At 40.3% G+C, this 25,034-nt stretch overlaps 1 protein-coding gene across 1 annotated transcript; it reads left to right on the forward strand.

Moving 5' to 3' along the window:
• Positions 1 to 1,400: 1,400 nt before the first annotated feature.
• SPICE1 (spindle and centriole associated protein 1) lies at positions 1,401 to 23,760 on the forward strand. The gene is made up of 17 exons (XM_058018706.1): positions 1,401 to 1,504; positions 1,938 to 1,985; positions 3,115 to 3,261; positions 7,104 to 7,206; positions 7,950 to 8,071; positions 9,593 to 9,678; positions 9,966 to 10,108; positions 10,334 to 10,474; positions 11,234 to 11,499; positions 14,607 to 14,738; positions 15,341 to 15,488; positions 16,952 to 17,176; positions 19,190 to 19,575; positions 20,800 to 20,971; positions 22,349 to 22,451; positions 22,782 to 22,860; positions 23,634 to 23,760. The coding sequence occupies exons 1-17, from the start codon at positions 1,421 to 1,423 to the stop codon at positions 23,685 to 23,687; spliced, it is 2,439 nt and encodes an 812-aa protein (XP_057874689.1). The 5' UTR covers positions 1,401 to 1,420; the 3' UTR covers positions 23,688 to 23,760.
• The last annotated feature ends 1,274 nt before the right edge of the window (positions 23,761 to 25,034 follow it).

The following is a 25,034-nucleotide window of genomic DNA, read 5'->3' on the forward strand; positions in this document are numbered from 1 at the left end:
AATAATAGCAGAGAGGTTAAAGAGGTTTCAAAATAGATGATGTGATGATGCAATTATGTCTTTATTGCCTTTTTTATTCAGTAGGCCTTGTTCTTCAAGACAATTTAAAGCCATGTGAAGAGAGAAATCCAAATGTGCCCTTGATTTATGCTTTTGGCTTCCAAATTTTCAGACCAACACAGATTAATGAATTGCTTCACATGGATTTCTCTTCCCACAGGCTGAACTCTGATGATCACTTTCAGATGCATGTGGTACCTATGTTGAGTGTCTAGATGGAAACTGAAGGTTTCGAGGTGCAACCTCCACATTTGTCACACTTCATAATAGGCAATGGCTGAAAGTATTTCTCAAATGCTTTTTACTCCCCTTGTGATTTCCACCTTCTCTTTGTATCACATGCAATACAATTCCTTCCCTCAATGCACTAACCACTACTATCTGCACTTTTACATGAATCTTTTTACAGTGATGCTGGTAAAGGCAGAATTGCATTGATGGGCACCCTAAGCACCAGGAAATCTTGGTGAAATGGAAAAAGTTTTGAATGAAAAGCTGATAAACCTTATGCCTTCACTTTCCAGCTCCCACAAACAAAATATTATGTTCATACTGTAATACAAAATGTTAACTGTAGCCTTTTGGAGTAATTACATCATATCTTCACCTGTGTGGAGGGAAGTGGAGATCTGTGGCACATTCTGGGGTAAATCTGTAGGGAATATGTTGCACCCATCTGTAAGCTCAATGACTCATTTCAGAACCACCAGTTGCTTTACAGAAACCACAAATTCCTTGTGGCTACCGAGGTACACCCTTTCTCGGTGGCACAGCTACTGAAATCCGTTTGTTAAATTTAAACAAAGGCCACTCTTTAATTTCATATCACCTTAATTTCACGGCTTGTGTGACATTCTGCTCTGAACCACCTGTCACAGCATCTGAAATACATTTTCACACGGGGAAAATTCCAAGGCTTCCTCAGAGGGACATTGAGAGATATCTTTGGAGGATATTTGCAGCGAGGAGGGACAATTAGAGAAGTGAACGAGTAGGAAAATTAAGGTGAGGCGAGGCGGAAGGCGAGTGACAACGCCAGGAGCAGCTCCCGTGGAGTGGGCTGCAGCGGCCAAGGCTCCACTTCAGGGTGATGGCGGGGGCGGGGGTGTCCCCTGCAGCCCTGAGGGATGGCGGGGACAGAGGCTACTCCCTCACAGAAAGCCCGAGGGGCGCAAGAGCTGAGTTGCTATTCCTGCGGCAGGACCGCGGCCCGGGGTCGGGAAAGGAGGGAGGAGGAGGAGGAGGAGGAGGAGGAAGAGGCGGGCGGAGGAGGAGGCCGCGCTCCGCCCCTCCCCTCAGGGCGGGCCGAGCAAAGCCGGTGCCGTCGGTGGCGTGGCTCCCGCCCCTTCCCGCGGCCGCGATGTCGCTGCTCCGCGGGCCGCGGCCCCGCACCGCCGGCAGGAAGGGCCCCAGAAAGGCGGCAGCAGCCCGGCGGGACTGGGATGTAAGTGCTCCCCGCTGCCGAGCGGCTTCCGCTGGGAAAAAGGCCCCGGAGCCTCCGTGCCTACGGCTGGGGGAGCCGCCGCCCTCCGCAGGCGCTGCGCCGTGGAAACGCCCGGACTGTGTGCGGGTTGGGGCGGGCAGACACGGCGTGTGCCCGGGGACACGGCCCCTCGGGCGTCCTTGGCCCTGGCGGAGACCCGGCCTGCTGCGTCTCCTGGGGAAAGAACGCCCTCAGGTTTGGTGCAGGTCTCGCTTCTGGCGGCCGCCTCGCTGAGGGTGGAACGCTCTGCAGCGCCATGAAAGTGCACAGTAGTATAGTGTTAGGCTAGTTATACTGCAGTTTAAAAGTTGTTTATGGGGTAAATAAAACTTAAAAAAAAAAAAGTTTGCTCTCAGTTACGACTTTTGACGTGTTCTGTGGTTCCTGTTCGCAGAGTACCGTCCATGATTTGACAGTGCACCGTGCAACTCCTGAGGATATTGTAAGTTTAATAGCACTCACTGCTCTGTCCCTGTGGCAAGGACGTTTAGCTGGTTGTCTGACATGAGAAGTGCTTACCATGCTTATGGGAATGTTTTCTGCCAATGTTTAATCTCTTTTTCAAGCTTCTGACCATGATGTCTCTTTAGTGCTCGTTTTTTGTTTATGATACTGAGCATCCCTAGGTCCAGCAATTGGTGTTCTTCAGTTTCCTGTTCCCACTGGGAAGCAGTAGCTGCAATTTTTATTTCAGTAAATTGTGTGCCATCATAAAAACATAAAACAAAAATACATGAGAGGTTAGTGGATTTGTTGAAGGTTTTACTTCTGGGAAGGACTGGAAGATGCGCTTTTTCTGAGGAGCCTCTAATTCTGAAAATACTCAATTTTCAATTAAACAATTTAACACAATTTCTTTACACTGAGAGACCTGTTGGTTACAAAGTATGTGAATTCTTTGCAATAAACAGATCATGTGTATTTACATTTAGTGAATTACATTGTATTTACATGTATTTAGATGTGTATTTGCATTTTCTTGATAGCACTGATTACCACGATGGAAGAGGCAGTATGAACTATTATTATAAGTTTTGACTGGTTTGTCAGGACAGAGGGTCACAGTAGCAGAGAAAGACTTCATTCCACAAGTATTTGCCTTGATAGCTTCTTGAGACTTTAGCAAGCACCACACACATTTAATTTCTTTATTTGTATTTAAATTATATAGTTTATATATAGACTAATTGTTAGAAGAAGGGAGACACTGTGTCTCGTGACTGACAATGTTAAATCAGGAAAATGCATTTTGTCTTTTTTTGCACCTTACAGGTGCTAGTGCTTGGGGTTTGCCTCCCTTTGCAGCTGTGTAAACTCTTGCCAAGTCAGTGGTGTAGGACAGACAGAAATTGAGACTTTCCCCATTCACATTTGGAACTGCTTTAAATTTGGGTGCGATTGGGATGGCAATACTGATGGCATTTTGCACTTGTAGATGTTTATGAGGTTGTCATTGGCACTAGTGTGAAGTTAACATAAATAATGTTCAGTGCGTGAATTATAAAATCAAGAAGAACTCCTTAGCAAATTTTGCTTAAGATTGATTTTTGAATTTATTTATGTTTCTGTAGCTCCGTCGCCGTGAAATACACAAATCAAAAAACAAAGCATTGGCACATCTGGAACTCCAAGAGAAAGCACTGAACAGAAAATGGAAGAAGCAAAGGCAACTGGATGTGGATTCCTTTGAGAAAAGGAAATTGGCTCTGATGCGTGAGGTGAGAGCTGATTTTGCACTTGCAGCCTGCTGCAGGTGATCTGCAGCACTCCTGGAAATCTGCCTGTGCACATGGAAGCCAAAATTGCTCCTCTTGTTGGGTAACTTGATTTCATACATGCACAGGCTGTGTGTGCTGCACACATGCCGTGGTTGGAGTAGACTGTCTGGCAATCCAGCTGTTACATGGAATTGCACACTTCACCCATGTTCCCTGGCTGTGCCCTCTGTAACTCTGCAGGCCTCTTTTCATCTGAACAGGAACTGTTTGCAGAGTTCAACTGTTGTAAAAAGTATGTGTATTCTGTGGGTTCTTATTGCCAGCTTGCCTTTTCTTCCTCATGTCTGGCATTTTTCTTTGATGCAAACATGAACATTTCTCTATCAGGGAGGGACATTGTTTATTTAAACAGAGAAAGTGCAGTGCCAAGGGGGCTGAAAAGGTGAGGCAAGAAGTTGTTAAGGGAGGAAAATTGACATGACAAAGATTGGTGAGCTATGGCTGCCAAGCTTGTCATCTGAGGATTGAAAAGCTTGTTCTCAGCAGTCTAAAGCACTCTGACTGTAAATATATTATTGAATTTGCTTTTGAATATTGAACTGTAGCAGTAAACCTAAGCCTAGTTAACAGAGAGTGGCTGTCACTGAAAAGTGGTGGTAGATCTCCTTTTTCACATGGCAGGTCACTCCTTGCCATGTGTTACAAAAACTTATCTGAAAATTGGCTTTCAGACCTCTGTACTCACTGAGAATTGTTCATGCTGGTAAAGAATGATAATGAACAGTGTTCACTTAGCAGTCAAAATAAGCATGATCTGCTAGTTCTGTAAATATGCAGTGGACTAACCATCACAATCTTCATTGTTTTGTCTTTTGTAATTTTTCAGAAGTCTCTTTCAGATCTCTGAGAACATTCATGCATAGACAAACAAATGGAAGTACTTAGAATTGAAGATCACCACCTAGTTTTCTATTTGACCCATTTCTCTGCAATCACAGTAGAATTTTTTTTATTATGGCTGTTTTGCCAATTAAGCCTCAGACTTGGACTTTTGTTACTTTGGTACTTTTCTGCCAAGTATATTTCAGCAGAATATTCAAAAAACACTGTGAATTTCTACATGACTTTCCCTGATGCAGCCTAGTTTCAATAATATTTCCATGCAGAAATAAGTTATGTGTCAGAAAAGGTAAATTAGACCATATTTTATAATATTTGGCTGGGCTACCTATTATGTGAGTTCATTCTTTTGCAGATGTGAAACTCATGTTCAGGAAATAGTCTTCTATATTTGTTACTGTTTCTAATGAAAATGTACTACAAATCTCACATCCTCCTGAGTGGTTTTCCCCTTTATAGTTAAGAGATTACTTTATTCAGTTTACTCTGTGTTTACTTCTGAATCAGTGAAAAGAAAGACAAAAGGAAATGATACCAAGCAAGATGAAACAGATAGAAACACAGAAACAAAACCAAAGCAGAATAACAAAATAGATAGAGTTACCATTTTCACTTCTCCCTAACTTAAATCTTGTTAATTGCCAGGTCCTGTTGTTCAGAGTTACTGTGGAGACACTGTGTCTTCCAGCAGAGCACAACCACTGAGAATTGTTTCCTTGTCTCTGTTACCTTGGTGATCTTTTAGTTCTATGAGTGTAACTTTCTAAGCCTCTGGAATCCTGCTCAACTGCAAAGGACTCAGAGACAAAAGCTAAGAAGGTGCTGCTATCAGTGTTGTTTCTCATGTAGCTGTCTGTAGACAGAACCCACTAAAGAGTTACAAAATAGATAAGCAAAATTTTAATATTTTGGAGATTTGTCTGCATAAAAATATGAATGAAAAGATAATGAGTTTACTCTGAAACTTAGGACTGTGAATTTGTAGGTATCACACAGATTGGTCTTGTAGCAACTTATTTTTGAAAAAATGTTAGTGCATTGCACCAAAGAGTAGAGGTAAATGGTTTGCTGTAGTGGAGAGATTTTAGGATGAGTCCTGTTTATTTGCTTTGATAACAATCTGAAACAGGAGGGAAGGCGATTTTTAATGAAATTTGTAGGTGATACTAAACTGGGACAAAGCACACTACCAGTGAATTTGTCCATGTAAATGGGCCTAAAGGAGTTACAAGATGATACCACTTTTTCTTCTCATCACAAACAAATGTGAGCTAATCTGCCTTGGGAGCAATGCTCTAAAAATGTTCATAACGTGTTCAGCAGGAGGGTAGAGCTTAGGAACCTGCTGATGCCAAAAAAAATCCTAGTGAGGAGGGTAAAAACAAGCTAATCAGGATATTTTTGTCTGATTATACACATCACTCTAATTTTAATTACCTTCAGTAAATGAATCCTATAAACTTTTTCTGTTCTATTTTTTTTTTCTTCTGTCGGTCTGGTACAATAACTTTGTCTAAGAACCTGTATTGTTTAGATGTCAAATGGCTTAATGGAAAACACTAGATTTAGTTTGTATCAGATGTGAAAATTGAACAGTGGTCTGAAAAAGGAGATATGTGAAGTGCTTGAAAGGTGAATATTCACTGACTTGCTAAATTATTATGAGAAGTCTAATTTACTGCAGTGCAATGCAAGCTCAAAAGACTAGAAAACATGGAAAGTCAGATATGTAGGGATGCTTTGTGACATAACAAAGCATGTAGTAAAATAGGGGATTGAGGAAAATGCCATTGCCTAGAATTTTTTGTATGAGGCTAAATGTAAGCCAGCAAAATTACCAATGGACATTGGAAAGAACTCTGTGGAGATAACAGCACAGAGTACTGTGAAACAATTTAAAAACAGTTTCTTATGATTCCTGGAGGAGCAAAAATTGTCAGTGAGTTTTCGAATTTTGAGTAGGAGGGCATACATGAGCCTTTTATGTGAGGTCTTCTGAAGTACTCACAGTCTCTGGATAAGTTTGGTGAAGGAGTTCACTTACATATCTCCTTTCAGGTGTTTAAGAATATCTGCTTTCTCCCCAGGTTGTGGGATATAATTTTACTAGTTTTCAGTTTCCAGCTTTTGAATGAAGCCAGGCATCAGTGAGGAGCTTTAAATTGTGTTCTGCTCACAAATCCCCATCCCCAGGTGGCTCCATTTGGCTCTTGGTAACTGGATGCCTCTTGCTTTGCACTCCAAGACATCCTTCCTTAGGAGGAACCTGTTGTGATGGACTTCATATACTAGGGAGAGACTTTGGGAAAGAAAATTTGAATACAGAAGCTGTATCTTCTGGAGATTCCCAAAATGTCTTCTGATGCCAGATGTTGTCAGCTGTGTTTACCTCTGTTGGAACTTTGGGTGGTATGTGGCTTAAGTTTTAGGTAGGATTTTCAGGAGGCAAGACTGAGTGAAACAAGTCTGCTTGAATTGGTTTGAGTATCATCAAATAGTACATGTTTTGGGTGTCAGATGTAGGTAAGTGTTCTATGACTTAACATTGAGATCAAATGATTTGAGGAATGCTTTCTTTTTTTTTTAATTGCTATATATGTCTTTTTTTTTGATGAGCATGTCGTAAATACCCAGCTTCTTGTGTCAGGCTAGAAGGAGAAGAGGAAGTGAAGGATTTGTTCTAAAGAGAGTCAGTGCTGATGGGGGCCTCAGAAGTAATAACTGTTTAATTTTTCAGAAAAACAGTATGAATTCTAGTTACTCTGAATGAATTATGGTGTTCTGATATATCTTATTTAGGGTCTATTTGTGCAATACCAACTTTGCAAATGTTCTTTTGTTGGCTGTTGTCTTGGTAACTGTTTAGAGAAACAATACCGGGGGGAAAAAAGGAAAGGATCAGTCTGCTTGGTGTAAAGTTTCCTTTTGCACTGTACTTTCAGATCCTGTCTGATCAGTACCATTTGCAAGATGTATTGGAGCGATCTGGTCAGGCTGTGGCTGTGGCAAAAGACTTGCTTGAGGATGCTCCTCGCACACGAACAGGTAGCACATCTCATCTGTATTGGCAGCACATTTAAGAGATCTCCTTGCTTTCTGTGAACAGGCTTGCTTTGCAAAGCATTCTTTTTAACTGCTTTCACCTCATTGTCTAACGTGGTGTGATTGATCCTGTTCATGGTGGATGAAACACAGGTGAGGCTATCACTTCCCATGGCAGGGGAGAGTGACTGATGGATGGTTATTCCACTGTGTTGGTCCACTGTGGAATTTCACAACATGTGCTTTGAAATGCCTCCATGCTCACCATTGCACAGCCAAGCTACTGGCCTGTGCAGAGCAGCAGTTTGAGCTGCTGTAATAGTTCCGATTCTCATTGCTGCATGAGCTGACTCTTTGCTCTTGGATATGGTTGAAGATTTATCAGCAATATCAGCTTTTCCTTTTCTTAATTTGGCTTGTGGATCCTTGTGCTCCTGGAAGGCAGGATTGGCTGTCTGTATATGAAATCTTAAACCTAGGGGTTTTTCTCTGTAGGCTGCCATTCTTTTTGTTCCTGGTCACTTTGATCCTGCAAGCTGCTTCTGCAGGTGGGAAGGACAAAAGCTGGGTATGTGGCCCAGTGTATTAAATTAACCCTATTGTCAGTCCTTGTCAGGTGGTTATTTAAAGTGACATCCCTGTGACCCCTTTTCTTTGAAGTACAGGAGCTTGATTTTCAGTACATAATCCTGCAACATAAGTATAGACCAAGTCCTCTGTGTTCTTCCCTGTGTTAATTCCTCTAGGTTTTCCTAATGTAACAATGGCTCCTAACTGTGACCTAGAATCATCTCAAGGACCCATTGTACAAAAAAGTCATCCTCCCAGTCAGCTTTCCATCCTTAATGAGTCTGTCATGGATTCCCAGGTAATGTATATTTTGTTCCATGCATACACATCCTGGGGCTCTTTTGTTTGCACAAAATAAGGCTATGCAAAGATAAGAATTTCCAAGCAGAACTAAGTTGGTTTTTGTTGATAACATTCGTAGAAGACCAGATTAAACAGAGGTGAGTTTCTTTTGTAAGACTCTGGGAATCGTGATTTTTTGATTTAATTCTCAGATATGAGAAACAAATACCATTATGTCTCCTCACATAAGCATGCCCTCCCTTTTAAATTTTGGAATTCTCAGAACGAGTACAATGTGGTTACAGTCTAAGAGAAGAACTTTTGTGTCACTTAACTAATTGCCATATTTCAGAATATGTCTCTGATTTACCAATTATGGCTGCATATATGGGGACACAGCCATTTGCATCCCAGTTCACAGCCTTGATGACTCCTACAAGTTTAACTTTTAATACTTCGCATTATTTTGCATTTATTCAGATTTGTTGTAAACAAATTTTAAAATGTTTCTAATTTAATTTAGTTTGCCTTTGTGCTCTGTTTTCTTTTAATAACATATTTTAGCAGGAATGCTCACTAGGGTTTGAGAACAGGCATGTGGTGCTCCCAGAAAACTTTCCTGTTATGAAGACCAAACAGGCTGTTGGGAGCAAAAGTGATGGTGTCATGTTCCCACGGTTCTCTACTTCCAGTTCCTGCTATCTTGCAAAAATATCTGTAATTTGAGTTGTGGTACTTCTATGTTAGGTATTTTGGTGTGGCATTTGTTTTTCCATTTTTTTAATATGAGGAGCGAACTACAGCGTCTTTGTAAGCTGTGTCACTGGATGCATGCTGCAAGATAAGCTGAAATTTTTAAAAGGAACGTGTACTGATTGTGTGCCAAGCTTCTGTGACTTCTTATGTGCCTATGAAAATCACAGTTAAAGGCTATCTGGTGAAACCTACCCAGCTGCTCAGAAACTTGGTAGTTTGAGGAACCCTAATTCCAAATTTGGTTATTTGCATTTAGCTTTAGATGTCGTACATAGGATTGTATTTTGTTCTGGTTGCATTTTACACACAGACTATAAATGTAATTTTGCAGATCTCATTATGAAGTTATTTAGCTTGTAATGTCAAATGACTGAAATGTTACAAACTGTATGGGTTCAGGTTGCTTTTCTATATTTTGCCTGTTGTATCTCTGTTTTGGTTCAGCCTTAACAGCTTTTATTTTATCCTCTAGTCTGCATGGATTTTCATATTTAATATAAATCATACAAAGAAAATATTGGTTATTGAATTAGTCACTTGCTGTGTTATTTTCAGAGGCAATTGTCAGTATCGGTGTTTCTTAGGGACTAAAATCCCCCAGAACTTCCTACAAATGGGTGTGGATTTGGTATTTTTTTTCTGTGTGATATTTTTATTTTAAGCATGTTTGGCAGAGGGAAGACTAAAACAAATGTTCTTGGGTTTTTTCTTGAAACAATTCCTTTAAATTGGTCTCTAACTTCTGAATTCTATTTTGTTTTCTTTGTTGTCTCTTGAGAAGCCTCTTGATGAAGATGAGGAGGAAGCATTATCAGAAGATGGACACCATGATGTGTTTGGTTTCAAATCCAGGATCAGTTCTGACAGGTCAGTACAAATACAGGTTTCCACCTGCTTGACACTGGAAACAGATGAAGTTAAAAGGGTGTTGAATGGGTATAGTTAAGTTAGTTCTTCTGTTTCCTTTTACCTTCCTTTCCTGATCACAGAATTCCAGGGAAAGGCTTTGTTGTAACATTGAGACTGGGAATGAAAGTGAGCAGGGAACTCACCTGAGCAATTGCAGATAATTTAAGGAGCTCTGTCAAGACAGAAAATGTGGAATCGTGCCATTGTCCTGTCACAATTCACTGTTATTCTTGTTTTGAATGTAGGCTGCTTCGGTTGTTGAGAAAAGAAAATTCCTTGGTGAATTCTCCGTTGTGGGCTGAAAAGGGTGTGAGAAAAACCACCTTATCACAGGAATCAAATGTGCCTCGGACTCCAACAACTGTTTCCCCTTCATTGGACCAGTCAGGTTGGGTTTGCCAAATCACAGCAAGGTTGTTGAGCTGTTCATAGGATCCTGTCGGGAGTTCCTTTCCTGGGTGGGGGTCTGAGACAGAAATGTATGCTTATTTGGCTCAGATGTATTTTCAGACTAAAAAGCCAGCTCTAATCGTACTCTAGAACATACTGCTATTAAGGACAAGCCTGAAATATTTCACATGTACTTTTTTTCTTTGTTTTGTGTTTAAATCAGCCCTCAATGCTACCAGTGTAATCAAGAGAACCCATTCAAGACTTCGGAATGAAGATGAAGAAGAGTCTGTAGACTCCATTGACACTGTGAGACAAGTGCTGAACCCTAACTCAAGGAAACAAAAGCAAATTGCAGCAAAGAGTTAAGTACTTTTAAAAATGAAACACCCTTTTTCCAAGGTCCTTAATGTCAGAAAATGTGGGTTGGAAAGGATTTTTGGGAGTCATTGCAGGGCTAATAGCAAAGTTTGATGATGGGGTCCTTGAATCTTGAGCATATGTGAGGCTGGGTGTTCCACAGCTCCTTGTCCGATGTATTTCCCTGTGTCCTGCATGCTCATTGGCAAAGCCAAGTCCATGGGAAGTTGGGAACCATAAAAACAGCCCTTGGAGGCTGCCTATCACCTTGCTGCCCATGGAGTCCTCTCCTGTGCAGGACTTGTCTAGCTCTGATCCAGATTTGTGTTCTTGCTGCACAGATTAAAGATGCATTTCAGTCCCCATATTCTGTGTGTTTCTGTGAGGTGACTGGCATCAGTTGCAAGCTGTAGCATAAAAGGAGAGTTGCTTACTGAGTATGAGAAAGCAGCTGATGTTTTTCATTAGCAAACTATTTTCCATGCATTTCACTGGAAAGGAGAAAAGTACAAGCAGGTGTATCCAAGATAAAAGCACCAGTCAGTTGTCCTTGAGAGATAGTACTGTGGCAGCAAAAAATGTGGTTTTTAGGATCTGAAAATAGCTGGAATAACTAGAGGACATTCTTTGATGGTCTGTTTCATCTTATGGCAAGAGAGGGCATTTCCTTTGGTTTACTTCAATAAACAATGCAATTTCATTGGTACTGTGAAGATCTCTATACAAGTTGAAATGCCAATGACCCCTTTTTCTTCCCCTTCAGTGAAAAGAAAGCAAGCTGAACAGAACTCTGCAAGACAAAAGAGAGGTGATTCTCCAGCTAATTTAATCCAGACTGACCTTCAGAGGGACAGCAAATCCAGCCTAGATGTTCTCAGCCACATGATCCAGGAAGTAGAGCATGAACTGGAGGAATATGAGCGATGTACAGGTCGTGAGGTCCCAAAGAAAGAGAGGAGTGAGGGCCTGTCTGGGTTCACTCTGTCCCTGGTGAACGCTCTCTGTCGCTTGATGCGATACCTCAAGGAGGTGAGAGACTCAGAACCGCTCCTGGAGAGTCAGTGAAGAAGAGTGTGAAGTTATTTTGCAGATGGGAACTTTGGTCTTTTCTGGCTTCCAAGCATTTTACATTAAACTCTGATTATCATTACTTCTTACTAGGTTTGCATGCAATTAGGAGTTAAAACTTCTGGTTTGTTGGGAGCTGGTATGTTAGGAATTGGTATCCCTAGTGAAAATGGAGGAGTTGACTGCAGTGAAAGTCTCTCAGTGTCTAAGGGCAGAAAATACCAATTGAAATAATTTAAAATTTGTTATTTACATATACTCAGAGTTGTAGCAGGGTAATAACTACAGCATTGTTTGCAAATTTATTTTCTACTTTGCCTCCCAAAGATAATGCTGTTGTCACCAGAGCAGTGGACCCAAATCCCCTATTTTCTTTGAGGGATTCCTTAGTCCTCTTTTACCATCATGAGCAGAAACTTTACCTTAAGCAAGAATGACCTGAAGTGCTCACTCTAACAATGCACAGCTGGGAATTAATGGAATTTCATAAAGAAGATCACCTGTGTGCCATATAGAAGTTTTGTTTAAAAAAGGAAAGGGAAAAAAAAAAAAAAGGGTTTCAATCCATCTGTATCCCAGAGCTATCAAGAGGCAGTAGTGCCTCACAGATGATTTGGTCCATGTGACATGTGGAACTCTCTTATTTTGGTTCCTTTTTAGAGTGTATAATAATTGAAAGGGAGAAGCCCATCTTATTTTAAAATTCTATATTTTTTCTTACCAGAGGTATAATAACTTAATCTTTGTATTACTCTGTATTTAATCTGAATGGAAGAATTTACTTTGATTAAGTCCTGGAAGCAAATAGTAAATAATCAGTCCAAGGGTGAAAAACAACTGCCATCAGAAGATGGCAGCTGAGAAAGTCTTATGTTTTTAAAAAAATGCTTAATAATGCTTGGTTTTTGTTAAAATTGTAATACCAAAGCAGGGAATGAAATTTGGTTCTTTGGCAGTTATAAGGAAGAGTCTTAGAATTTCTGTAGAATGTTTTCTGTTTATTAGGAATACATCAATTTAATAGCATCCAGTTTGTGTTATAAATATAATTGCAGTTATAATCCTATTTAGATTGTCTTTAATTTTTCTGCAGAAATGAGTTATTCCTGAGCCTTAGACATCTTCCAACACTACTCATAATTTTTCTTGTTACCATTCCATCCTTCCAGAAGTTGATTGTTTGCATAATTGTCTGCCAACACACAAATTTACTACTTAAATTCTTAAGTAAGCAATATTACAAAGTCACTCAAGGTGCATAATGTGGTTAATTGTATTCAGGCTTGCTTGAGATAGATACTGCATTCATATTCTAAAGTGACTTTTCTCCTTTTCAGGGAGGTTTAATTACAGTTACAATTTGAGAATTTGCTGGGAAGAAGCCCAGCTTGTCTTGAGTGTTTCATAAAACCTGGTCCCTGTGATGCCAGACATAGATCAAGCACTTGTTTGTACCATCTGCCTTGCCTAGCCAACAGAGTTAGCAGAATTCCAGTGCCTGAATTGTAACTGGCAGTGCTTTTGAAGAACATGACTTTGCAGGGGATATTTAGAAAGCCCCTGATTTTAGTTAGACAGTTAGACAGTCAGTCTTCATGAGGTTTCAAAGCTTTTAGAGATTCCCTTCCTCTCCTTCCAGTTTTGCTGCAGAAAATCAGAAGGATTGCAGGATTGCAATAAAGGATGCTGCCTAATTTATTCTCAAAATTGATGTAAGAAGCAGGAGGAGAAACTTGAATTCAGGAATCTTCTATGAAAGTGTTTTTATTACGTGATTAACTAACCAACTCCTATAAGAAGGAAATAGTGACTATGGGAGAGGCTAGAGAAACTTCTGAAATCTTTGCAAAACCATATGAAATTCTTAAAGGGAAATGGATAAATCTGACTTGGTTTCTAAATTAATTTTTACATCACCTTCCAAGTGTTAGAATGAATCATTCCCTCCTCACCCTTGTTCTGCTGAGAAAGCTCTTTCTTTGCCAGACCCACAAAGAGAATGGGCATACTCCCTGAATCTGTGCTGCTCTGTTCTCCCTGTCTGCTGCATGTTCTGGTGCAGTGTTAAAGCTCCCATGATCAGAGCCACACCTGGCAGTGGGCTGGGATGAAAATACTTCTTTCAGGGTACACCAGACCTAAATCCTGCCTGGGGACAGGAGTAGATGCTACCCTGATGGTTTCCCTATGCATAAATAAGACAGAGCTGCTTGGAAGCTTTTCCTCCAAGACTAGGTTAGTGCTGTGAAGGATTAGTAGATACAGTAGCTCATCCAGATGATCTAAGGCATCAGAAGCTTCATCACTGCTACCAGGGTAGAAGTGCTTCTTTTGGGCTGCCTGATTTCTGAAAAGAGAGGCCAGGTATAGGATTTTTTATCCATTTTCTGAGCCAGCATGCTTCACTTGGATCAGTACAAAAAACCCTGTACTCTCCAGCTGGAAGGGAAACAGAAAATTGATGGTTTGCCTTTCATATACTTAAGGAAGGTGTATCTGCTTGTCTTTTTCCAGTGGAGTATCTGTGATTTATTCTCAAAAATATTAGTTCATTCACATCATGTGGATGCAGAGCTGTTTGGTTATCATACTTTTGAAGCCTTTTAGAACTTTTTCTCTCTGACGGAAAATATTAGAAAGCAAGTAAGTTCTCCTTTACTTAGTCAAATTTGTCTTCTTTATTGAATTAGGGAAACTAAAGATTAGGCACAAGTAGCATGAGAGACTGACAAGCATCAGCACACCTGGAATTATTTGATTCCTGCATGAAGATTCGGTGACTTAAGAAGCTGTATCTGTGCAGAGAGAAAATGCTTTTAGTTACATTCTGTAAAAGCTGTAAAGGCAGAAGAGCAAGGATGTCTAGGATTCCCTACAGTGTCCTGGAGGATCAAAGACAAACTCTGACAGTTCTCAAGGCTGGACAATTTGATTTTGTTATAAAAGTGATGAAGTTCAGCAATAGTGGGAAGAGCTCTTACATTATGATGTTATTGTGACTCATTCCTGTTTTCAAATGAGTCTGTATTGGTTTGTAGTAAGTTTTCAATTTTTTTCTCCGTCTTTAGGCTGAAATGCAGCTGCATGAGAAAGAGATGATTAGGCAGCAGCAGAAGGAGATGTTGGATGAACACAGAGAACTGATTGATGCTCTGACTGCTGAGGTTCTTCAAGTAAGGGAAGAAAACATGACTATGCAGGTACTGAGCCCCCCTTGCTTCTTATCCATCAGGGTTGTATTAGAATTCTGAGCTCTGTTCTGGAGATTTTAACCATAAACAGAAAGAAAGTGATAAAATTGAGCAAGGAGCCCAAGAATTACAGTAGCAGGTATGGGTATGAAATATTTGGAAAGTAATTTGTTTATCTTTATTTAACTTCAAAGCCTGAGAAAGTGCTGGTTCTGTGAAACTGACCTTTACTTTATCCATCTAAAAGTTTAGGCATCTTCCTTCACACTGTTAACACTACTGGAGCAATGAGTAGATGTAATACTACATTTTCCTTTTTTTAGGTTCCAGTGGAGGTAGATTTGATCAGTGGCTACATTTGGGACTTATGCAATTAAGAAACCTTAGAGAGGAAGTAATGTCATGAGTAAGAAAGGCAAAACAAATTATTTATAAATGAGAAACATGGAGACAATAATATTTAATTCCCACTGGAATCCTACAAAATCATGCAGCAGTATTAAGAGGCCAAATTTCTTCTCTCAACTTCTTGTAGTATATAGTTTTCTAATTTATGTTGGTAGAACACAAATTTCTGTAATTCTGTGTATGGTTTGTTTTTCCTCCTTTAGAAGAAGCTTCAGCAATACATGACAGTAACAGATGAAAAGCTGATGTGTCTCACACAAGCATTTAAAGGCCTCCCTTTGGTAGAACCTGAAAGAGAACAAAGTTCAAAACATTTGGGAATTGCAAGCAGAGGCCCAGCAAACAGCCAGGGTACGTACAATGAATGTGTGAAGGATGAAAGAGGAGTGGTTGGTTTATCCCTGTAGTGGAAAATCTGGTATTTGATAGATGCCTGCTTGCACAAGTTCCTCTTGCAGAAGCGTGAATGTCACTTCTGTAAACTCACAGGCCGTGGGTTCTGCTTTGAGCACAAGCAAAAGAGGAGAGTAGCATTCCAAAGTCAGTTTCTTTCTGAGGCTCCTAAAAGAACCCCATAAACCCAAAGAAGTCAAACCCCACAGAATCAGGATCTCAGCTCCCTGTTGCTGAGCAGCCTGGCAGTCTGAGGTTGGTTCTTCCAGGAGACACTGGAGGTCGCTGCTGGCCAGAGCAGCAGCAGCTGAGGCCGGGAGCCAGCCAGTCAGAGGTGTCACTTGGTGTTTGTGGCTCTGTGTGAGAGGGCAGTGACACCAGCTGAGTGCTGTGTGACACGGAGACAGGCTGAGCTGAGCCAGCTCAGATGGGTGGCCAAACTAACCAAACAGGATTCACCTTGGACTGTTATCCACCTTTCACACTGAGTTCCCTCCCAGCTGTCTTTCCTGGTTGGTTGTTTAAATGCATTGCTTTTGCTCCCAAGGTCAGTAACTACTTGTGAATCCCAAGATTTCTCAGAGTTACTTGTATTCCAGAGTTAAATGTTGGTTTTGTGAATCTTTCTGTAGCTAAAAGCTTTCTTCTTGGAAAGATTATCTTCTTCAGAAGAAGCCACATACCAGATCCTTTCTTATGTGATTGACCCAAGTCTTTAAAAGTAAACCAAAGGAAACCACCCCCAAAATATAAAATCCAAACAGTCAGAAAAGCACCCCTCAAAAAACTCCCAACCTAACACCTAAACCTTCAAATTCATCAGTTCTGCAGCACTAAAATTTTCAAATCTTTTCCTTATTTTCCTTAGCTAAAGGAAGAATAATTTCTCTTTTTTTTTTTTTTTTTTTTTTTTTTTTTTAACTGAAGAGACCTCTCATTTCAATTAAATGGTAGTAAGATCAGCAGAGCTCAAAAAAGCCTTGGATGGTTTTCTAACAGCATTGTTGCCATCAAATTTATAATATGGGGGATTAGGACAAGTGCATAAGTTGATTTTCTCAAGAGAATGTTGCCAAATGCAGCTCAGATAGTTCAAGACATGTATCTGTAAGTCTCATGCATGAGCTACAAACAGATCTCATGCCACTGTCCTGAAATTGAGGCTTCGTGCAAGAACTCTTCTTGCTCTTATGGCCAGTAAAGATTTATAATTTGCTTGAGTGAAAGACTTCTGTACTTCTGTACTTGAACACCAGAAGAAAGGTGTAGAACATACTCTACTCTTGTCTGTCTTTTCAGTGTCTGAACATAGGAGTTGTTACTGATATTTTCCTACACTGCTATTTCACTATAAGTAGTTTTTGGTTGGTTTGTTTTGTTCATTTCTTTAACTTTTATCCCTGCTTTGTCCTCTTCTTTAGAAAAACCTGATATGACCTACCCGGAGCCCAGGACTGAAGTAGGCAATAGGGAAAATATGCTGAAATTTCCACAGGAAGAACTTCCTTTCACATTTCACCCAGGGCCAGATGCCTCAAGTGATATGAGACCTGGTAGAAGCTTCCCAGCTCGCATCTTCCAGCCAGCTGTGCTGTTGTCCCCACCACAGCAGAAAAGCAGTGAGGAATTGTTTCATTTCCAGAATGGTGAGATTTCTCTGACTGCAGTAGAATTAGGAGTCTGTGTTGTGTGTTACTGTTTCAATCTCACACTACCTCTGAAGATGCATTTTCCATGGAAAATTTTTTATCTTTATGCCTAGACAAATTGGCCCAATAGCTGGAATATCCTACTGCTGCACCCAGATATGAATTTCCTTTATTGCTATGCCTGTTGCTGGACAGCCTTTACACTTCCTGTTTTCCATATCCTGGCAGCAGTCCTGCCCGTGGCAATCCAGCCTGACATTTAATTCTGTACTCATTTTGATTGTCATATCTGTGAGTGCTGAAGCTCTTTGTCAATGACCTACAGCACGTCATTTCAGATTTACACCTGCTGATGGTGTAATCCAGCCTCCATCACCTTCAATGGTGAGACCACAGAAGCCTGGAACTTCTGGTTCTGCAATGTTGCAGACACAACAGGATGTCTGTAGGCTGTGTGCTCCTGCTTTGAGCCAATCCCCCCAGCAAAGGGGTTTTTGGATGCTATGGGAGCCAGGTTCCCATTGGGTTTCATTCCATACACAGGAAATGGTTCAGCAAATTTTGGGTGAAATTGTGTTGCCAGATAACCAGGTAGCTCAGTCTTGTCTCAGTATCCATAGCTCAGTTGTGGTTCATGGGAGGAAGAAAGTTCATCAGAGTGATTAGGAAAGGTGTTTCTCATTTATCCTCACTGAAGTGAGCAGGAGGAAGCACTCTGTGGTTCTAAAACTGAGCTGTTTCCTGCTGCAATTGTCACAGAAAGCACATGCATCCCACTGGACATGCCAGGGCCCTGGATAACACCCTTGTTGAGAGGCAGATAACTACATCCATGGCCAGAATCATGGTGGCTGGCAAGAAGGGGGGTACAGGAGTGGCTTTTGGTGTTTTTCTCCTTTTTCCTCCCTTTCAGCTGTTGTTTTGGAAGCCTTTTCCAAGTCATAAAAATAACCAAAAGTTTTGATTTTTAAGGAGCTGGTTGGGCAATTGGAAGTTTATATCTAGTTCAGCCACTTGGTGGGCTGCTGTGCTGTGAGGAGGTACATAAACAATCTGGAGGAAATGAACTAAAGGTCTTGATCTACAAAAAGCAATGTCTGGTTTCAGTCCCATTGAGAACTGTCAGATGTCTTCTGTCATTTGAAACAGCAATGCAGAACTGTATTCCAAGATTTCTCTAAAATATATTGTTCTTCTCTTAAGACTGATGCTAAGTGGCCCAACAAATGTTAAACTTAATGAATGTTTCTTTATGCTCATAGCTTCATAAAACACACTTGAGTGTAATTTTTTTTAAGTGTTCATCTCTGCTCAAGAATCAAAAACTAAAGCTTGTGAAGGAATGGGCTATTTGGTGTATGAAGCATAGAAAATCTGGTTTTGGTCACAAAAGTCAAGGTGGGCTTAGCATGTACAGCAGACAGTGCTGGAACTGTAGTCGTGTCTCTGGGATGTGTTATCTCTTTGCTGATGATGACCACAAAAAAATAACTTGCTATTTTGTTGGCCACACTGCTTCTTCTTTAGGGGCTAAGTAGTTAATTATCATGCTAAATTCTTGTTTTTTTTTGTTTCAGTATCCTGAAAGTTTTGTTAATAACCCAATATCAGAACTGAAACAAAATAAATATCAGAACTGAAACAAAAACTTAGTTTATCAGGTAAGGTAACTGAATTTTGGAAAATGGTGGACTAACTAAGAAATAGTATTTAATCTGTCAGCTAAGAAATTTGAAACAATGTATCTTCTTAGTGACTACTCTGTCAATCTCGAATTAAATCGTTTAAATGTAAGACTGTTTGCAATAGGAAGTTCTCACCTAGTGAGTTCTTACAGCAGGATATTGCATAGAATGGTTTTGATCAGTACCATAACACCATTCAGGCCAGATGCTACAATTCAAATTCCTGCTTGATTATTAGTAACTTGATGAAGTAAAGTCACTGTTAGTCTCCTCAGTGAGGATCTTGTGTCACTGTCCTCACTGTTCCTTTATTTTTTGTCTATAGTGTTGGCAGCCCTTTCCCAGTCTACTGAAAGAGAGCCATGCAAGGAAAGGAGCTTGCCTTCCTCCCTGAGGACACAGAGCACAGCTGAGGAGAACTGCCCCATCTCTCAAAGGCAACCAGTTCCTCCTGCAGACAAAAACTTGGAGAGTTCCCATGAGAAAACCAATCTGTCCTGCCCAGGTGACACTGGAAAAAACAGCACAGCTGAAGAGTTCCTTCGAAATGGTGATCTGCTGGGACAGATAGCTGAGCTCTCACGGCAGAATGCTCTAATTAAAGCTCAACTGAGCAAATTCAGAGGTGTCCCTGGAGACAAAAGTGATTGTCTGCATCAGCCAGGCCTGACACAAAATGCAGATCCTAGCCCAGGCTCTTCACAAGGACAGGTCAGAATTTAGCAGGAAAGGAAGGCTGGATCTCCTTTCTGATGATCTGCTTTCCCATAGTTTACTAGTGCTTTTTTGTCTTTCATGTTGTCACTTGCTACTTGTTTGCTTGGAGATTCGTTATTTTTATTATTATTCCATGAGCAAATCAGCAGCAGTTTCTCATACTGGGCCTATGTTGTACCTGGGTTCTGAAGAAGATTACAAGGTTGTGCTGCAACAAGAGGTGGTGTTGCAATGTCATCCAGGCTCTTGCAGTTTGGATACTGTTAGCAGTCAAAGTGCTGCACCAGCCCACAGCTTCTTGTCAAGCTTGTAAAAGGCATGTTTAAAACCATGTCATATCTCCTCTGCTACTCTGACCCAAAAGCAGATGAGATTCAAGTTAGTGCCAATACATCTTTGGCAAATGTTTGATCATGGTGTATGTGCTTGTTGGGTCTGTCCTGTCAGTTCTCTTCTGCGAGAATGCCAAAGATTTTGGGAAAGAGACCTTGAAGGCTTCAGTTTAAGTGGAAAAAATTAACCTGCAACTAAGCAGTTACTCAGTAGGATCCCAGTGAGTGAAGTTCACATCACAAAAACATCCCTGCCCTTGCTGTTGTCTTTTGTTCTATCACAGTGGCTGGTTGACTGCTAAATTAAGGATCATGAAGATTTTTAATTTCTTCATTTAAATGTAGGCTAAGAGTGTTGTCACTTTCACTTTAGGTTATGCTGTGTAGTATTTAGTCATTTGAGTTCCAGGACACTACTGCTAGAACTTGCTTTTGCTCCCCCACACACTCTGAATGTGTCTCTGATTATGTATATTCTTAATTGTAGTTAATTGTTGGGTGTTTATTGGTTTTGGTTTGGTTTGGTGGTTTGTTTGGGTTTGGTGTTTTGGGGGGGGAAGAGATGTTGTTTTTTGTGGTTTAGGGGGGGATTTTGGGGTGGGGGCATGGGATTTTTTTTCTTTCTCAAATTATATGGACAACAGCTGTATTTTTCCTACTTGAGGGAAGACCAGTATAAAATATTGTAATGTTTAATCAGTTGGGGACTTAGATACAGGACAGTAAAGGGCCAAAATCAGATTTTTCACAGAAGTGCTACACAATTATATTCACTCTCAATTTGAAAACGAAATGCATAGAAGTACTTGAAATACATTGAATGCCCTCCTTTAGGGTGAAAATTGTAAATATTTCATTGGAAGTGATTATCCCATTATCCAAGTAGAGTCATCTCATGGTATCAAGGAGCTTGGAGGAAAGGATAGCGGAGCTGAATCGCCAGAGTACAGAAGCACGGGATAAGCTGTTGCAGTTGATAGACCAGCAGAAATCAGCTGCTGCTGACATGGTCCCTCCAATGCTGTCTCCTGTTCCACCCCCATCCCTGAATTACACTGGTGAGTACCCAGCTTCAGGAGAAACAAAACTAGTCAGACTGTTTTTCTCCTTTGGCGAGTCCTTATCTTACTGGATCAGTGGTTGTGGTCAGAATTACACTTGCTGTTAATGCCTTGTGGTACAAACACCTCTTACTTCAGAGAGCTAAAAACATATTAGCTAAACCTCTGCTGAAGTTAGCTTAGTAATTAGTCTGCTGCAAGTACTGTGCTTCATGTTGAACCTGATCTTTGCTGTGTCTGAAGAACAGGTGCTACATTTGGACATTAGTAGGAACCTCTTCACAGAAAGGGTTGTCAGGCATTGCAATGGATTGCACAGGAGATGGTAGAGTCACCATCCCTGGAAGTGCTTAAGGAAAAACTGGATGTGACACACAGACAGTGCCTTGGTCTGTTTGACAAGGTGGTGTTCAAAGGTTGGAGTTGATGATCTCTGATGTATTTTTCAACTTAATTGATTCTGTGGTAATCTCTGGTGGTCAGCGCTGGGTTTATTAATCAGTCCTCTGTTGTGCAGAATCTTGGGTGAAAAAGACTAAAGTATTGACATCAGGCTTCTAAAACTTATGGCAGAGTGGTCATCCATTCTCAACCTCATTTTAGTTTTTGTCATTTGGGTAGTCTTTCCATCAGACTGTCTTGCTGAGTTACTGCCTGTGCTAATAGAAAGGAGCTTCCAGTCATGTAACGAGGTAGTTTAGCTTAGAGAATATACTTGCTGGTTCAAGATTCATAGATTAGCTGCCATATGTAACTGTAAAAAAAGATTACTTTGCAGGAGGTCAGGGCTGCTTTATCTTTTCATGGAGTTATTGTCATTGCAAGTAGAACTGCATGTGGCCATGTACACATGCTCTGTGTGAGACACCTGTCCTTTCCCCTTAGAAACCACAGAGGATGTATAGAGGGGGAAGGACTTAGAGAGAGGAAGAAGGGGGAGGAGGGAGCAGCGTGTGGGCATTTGCATGCAGGTGCCTTTGCAGTGACTCCTGGGTTGGTTCATAACACTTTCAATGCTTGTTTGGCTGTTTTAATGTAAATTCAGCACAATAAGTAAAATCTTAAAGCAGCAAAGGTGAGAGATCAGAAGTCTGTAAGCCTGTAATTGCCAAAAAACAGAAAATTTAACCATGGAAGAATCATTCTATATATGTGAGCGTTGTCTGTAGTTGCTCTGAGTCTCTGCTTCCATTGTCAGTCATTTTCAGAAAGTGAGTGTGAGACTGATGTTTAACCTGTTGCTTTAATTCTGGTCTGTGTGTCTGTGCAATTGGGAAGAGGTTGTGATGCCTCTGGAAAAAATGGTAAAACAAAATGAATGTTGTGCAATGTTGCTGTGTTCTCATCAGAGTCAAACAATTATTTATCACCTAGAAAATGCAAGGAGGACAGTTGAAGCCTCTGTTCCCATGACAGTGGCTATGGACAGCTCCAAGGATGACAGTGTTCCCCGTGCCAGTATGACCAGTATAAGAAGGTAAAAGTTCAGCCTTTACTATTTCCTATTTTTAGTATCTTAATTACTGACGCGGCAGAAATTGAACACAATGGAGAAATTGCCATGTGGTTTTTGGCTTTGTGGATTTTCCCTTACTTTCTCACATTAAATTCTGCAAGTGAGACAAAGGTCTAATAGCTTTTTCACAACTTCCTGTGTTTGTATTTAAAATATGTGCAATCTGACACAAGACAGATGACATGTGTTGTTGAAAACTGCTGATGAGGGCTCCTAACTCAGGATCAGAGATAATATTCTAGTAGTCACTTCCATTTTTCACTTTTTAAATTTTATTTTTAATATTTCCAGGACTGTAGGAGACTCCAGCAAACCTTTAAGTGCAACATCAGAAAGTGCCAGATTAACTTCTGTCAGCCAAAGACCAAAGGTGAGACTGAAAAATCTTCAGCCAGAAAATTTTAATATGTTGTCATAAAAGGGAAAAGATGGATGAAGGGAGGAGAGCTCTGTCCTGTTTTAAATATCCTAAGGCTATTATCAGTCAGTAGTAGGTTGGATTACAGACAAATGGTAAGAAGAGACCTGAGAACTAGTGACATTCATTATTTTCTGCCACAGAGTTATTTATAAGTAACCCTTTTCTGCTGTGGCATCTTTGTGTGTTAGAACTGGAAACCTTTGGAAGTCTTTCCCTCATGACTCCAGAGAATCTCAAGCCATGGTAGAGCCACAGTCAAGAGGCAAGCAAGCTGTTCCCTAGCTGTTGCACAAGTCCCTGGCTGAAGGATGAGTAAAAAGAGCCACAATCTATATTTCTGACTCCTGATGTGCAAAAAAAAGGATAGCCTGTGGTGAGATGCTTTCACAGGGAGATCTGCAGTGGTACAGACCGATAAACCAGTCATAAGAGCTGTTTATAGGCTTGAAAGCAACCATCAGGACATACCAATAACCTGTTTCCTCCTGTCCAAAATAATCTAAATTAGGCTTGATAAGGAGAACAGAGTTAGGGTCCAGGACTTGCTATCCTGACAGCAAACTATACATCCCTAGAAGGGAAATTTGAAATTTTAAGATAGGTGTGGCTTGAAGTAGGTGGTGTGACTCCCTCCATGGTGCCAATGGCAGACAACAGTCCTAACACACAGGTCTATGGGAAATTTACTGTACATGAATCTCAACTGGTTTCTTCTTTTACAGGTAGAAAAGCAAAAAGAAGAAGGATGGTTTGCATTGTCAATGCACGTTATGTAAAGGAAGCTGAGCTCAAGTCCTGTATTTTTAAAATATTTTTTATTAACTACAAATAAATCACAATCTCTCTACACATGTGCAGTTTAACTCTGAAGTGTTTTTATGTCAGTGCCATTAGTATGGAAAGGTCTATGTGCTTACTATATTTGTGCCCTACAGAGCACTCTAGGAGGCCCTGGGAATGAGTTTCTGAGCTGGACACACTGCTGTGACCTTACACCTTTTCACCAAAAAAATCTTCCATGAGGTTGTAAACTCAGGCTGCTGCAGCTTTACAAGTGAGCACCTTGATACCTCTGTTAGGTATGCTGAAGACAGGAGGTTTTAGAAATTGCCTGTGAAACTTTCTGGAGCGTTTGTTTGCACAGGATGTGGGAATGAAATGTCAGGAAGAACTGAGATGAGGGAAGGTACCTGCATTGAAAAGGAACCTGGAGATTAGGAAGCCAGTCTGTTTCTGGTGGATAAGTATTTGCATCAGAAAGAATTTATTCCTTCTGTGGTTTACAGTTGCTCCCAAAAATTGTGTTTTCTGTACAGTTAGCACGTTAGGGATTGCATCTGGGCTGGAGGATTGCTTTTTTAAAATCTCATTTAATATTTTTATAGTAAATATAAAGTGACTACTTGAAATTAAAATCAGAATCTCTATTTGTTGTGTACTAAGGTATGTTGTCTTTGATATAACAGAAAACTGATACATATAATTGTATTAAGCTGGGGTGCTGTGTATTTATGTAATATTCTAATGGCCATGGTCCTTATATTGGTTTTATTTGACTTTTAAAAGTAGTCATTATTTTATTAGCAATGATTAGCTATAAAATTTAAGACTTTGAGGAAATGCTTTGTTAGCTGTTCCTTACCGTGTAGTAAACCTTGCCAAAAACATTTATGATGGAGATCTATAAAATGAAAATAATTTGCAAGTCTGGGAAAGAAAATAGCTGCAAGTAGCAAAAACAGCCTTTTTTTTTTTTATAACTGTGAAATTTCCTCCAAAAGGTAGTGATAGGGTGGAGCCAGCCTCTGTCCTGTCAGTCAGTTCAGCTATAGGAGAATGAAGAAAACATGCTGCTGCTTTTTTTTCTTTTTTTCTATTTTGTTTTGGTTTTTTGTAGAGGAAGGGTTCTTCTAAATAGATCTAGAAAATTAAAATTAAAAAAAGTGGGATTCAGAAGAGGATCTGTTCAAATATTCATTGATGTTTCCATTATTTATTTTTCCAGTGGGAAGTGAAGAAAGTTTATATTTCTGTATTTTGTGAAATAACAGTTGAACAGTTGGGATGGAACTACTAGCAATAACCATAGTGCCACAGGTTAATGCTGTTGCCTCTGCTAATGT

The sequence above is a fragment of the Melospiza georgiana genome, chromosome 2 (assembly GCF_028018845.1).
Source record: "Melospiza georgiana isolate bMelGeo1 chromosome 2, bMelGeo1.pri, whole genome shotgun sequence".
NCBI classification, from domain to species: domain Eukaryota; kingdom Metazoa; phylum Chordata; class Aves; order Passeriformes; family Passerellidae; genus Melospiza; species Melospiza georgiana.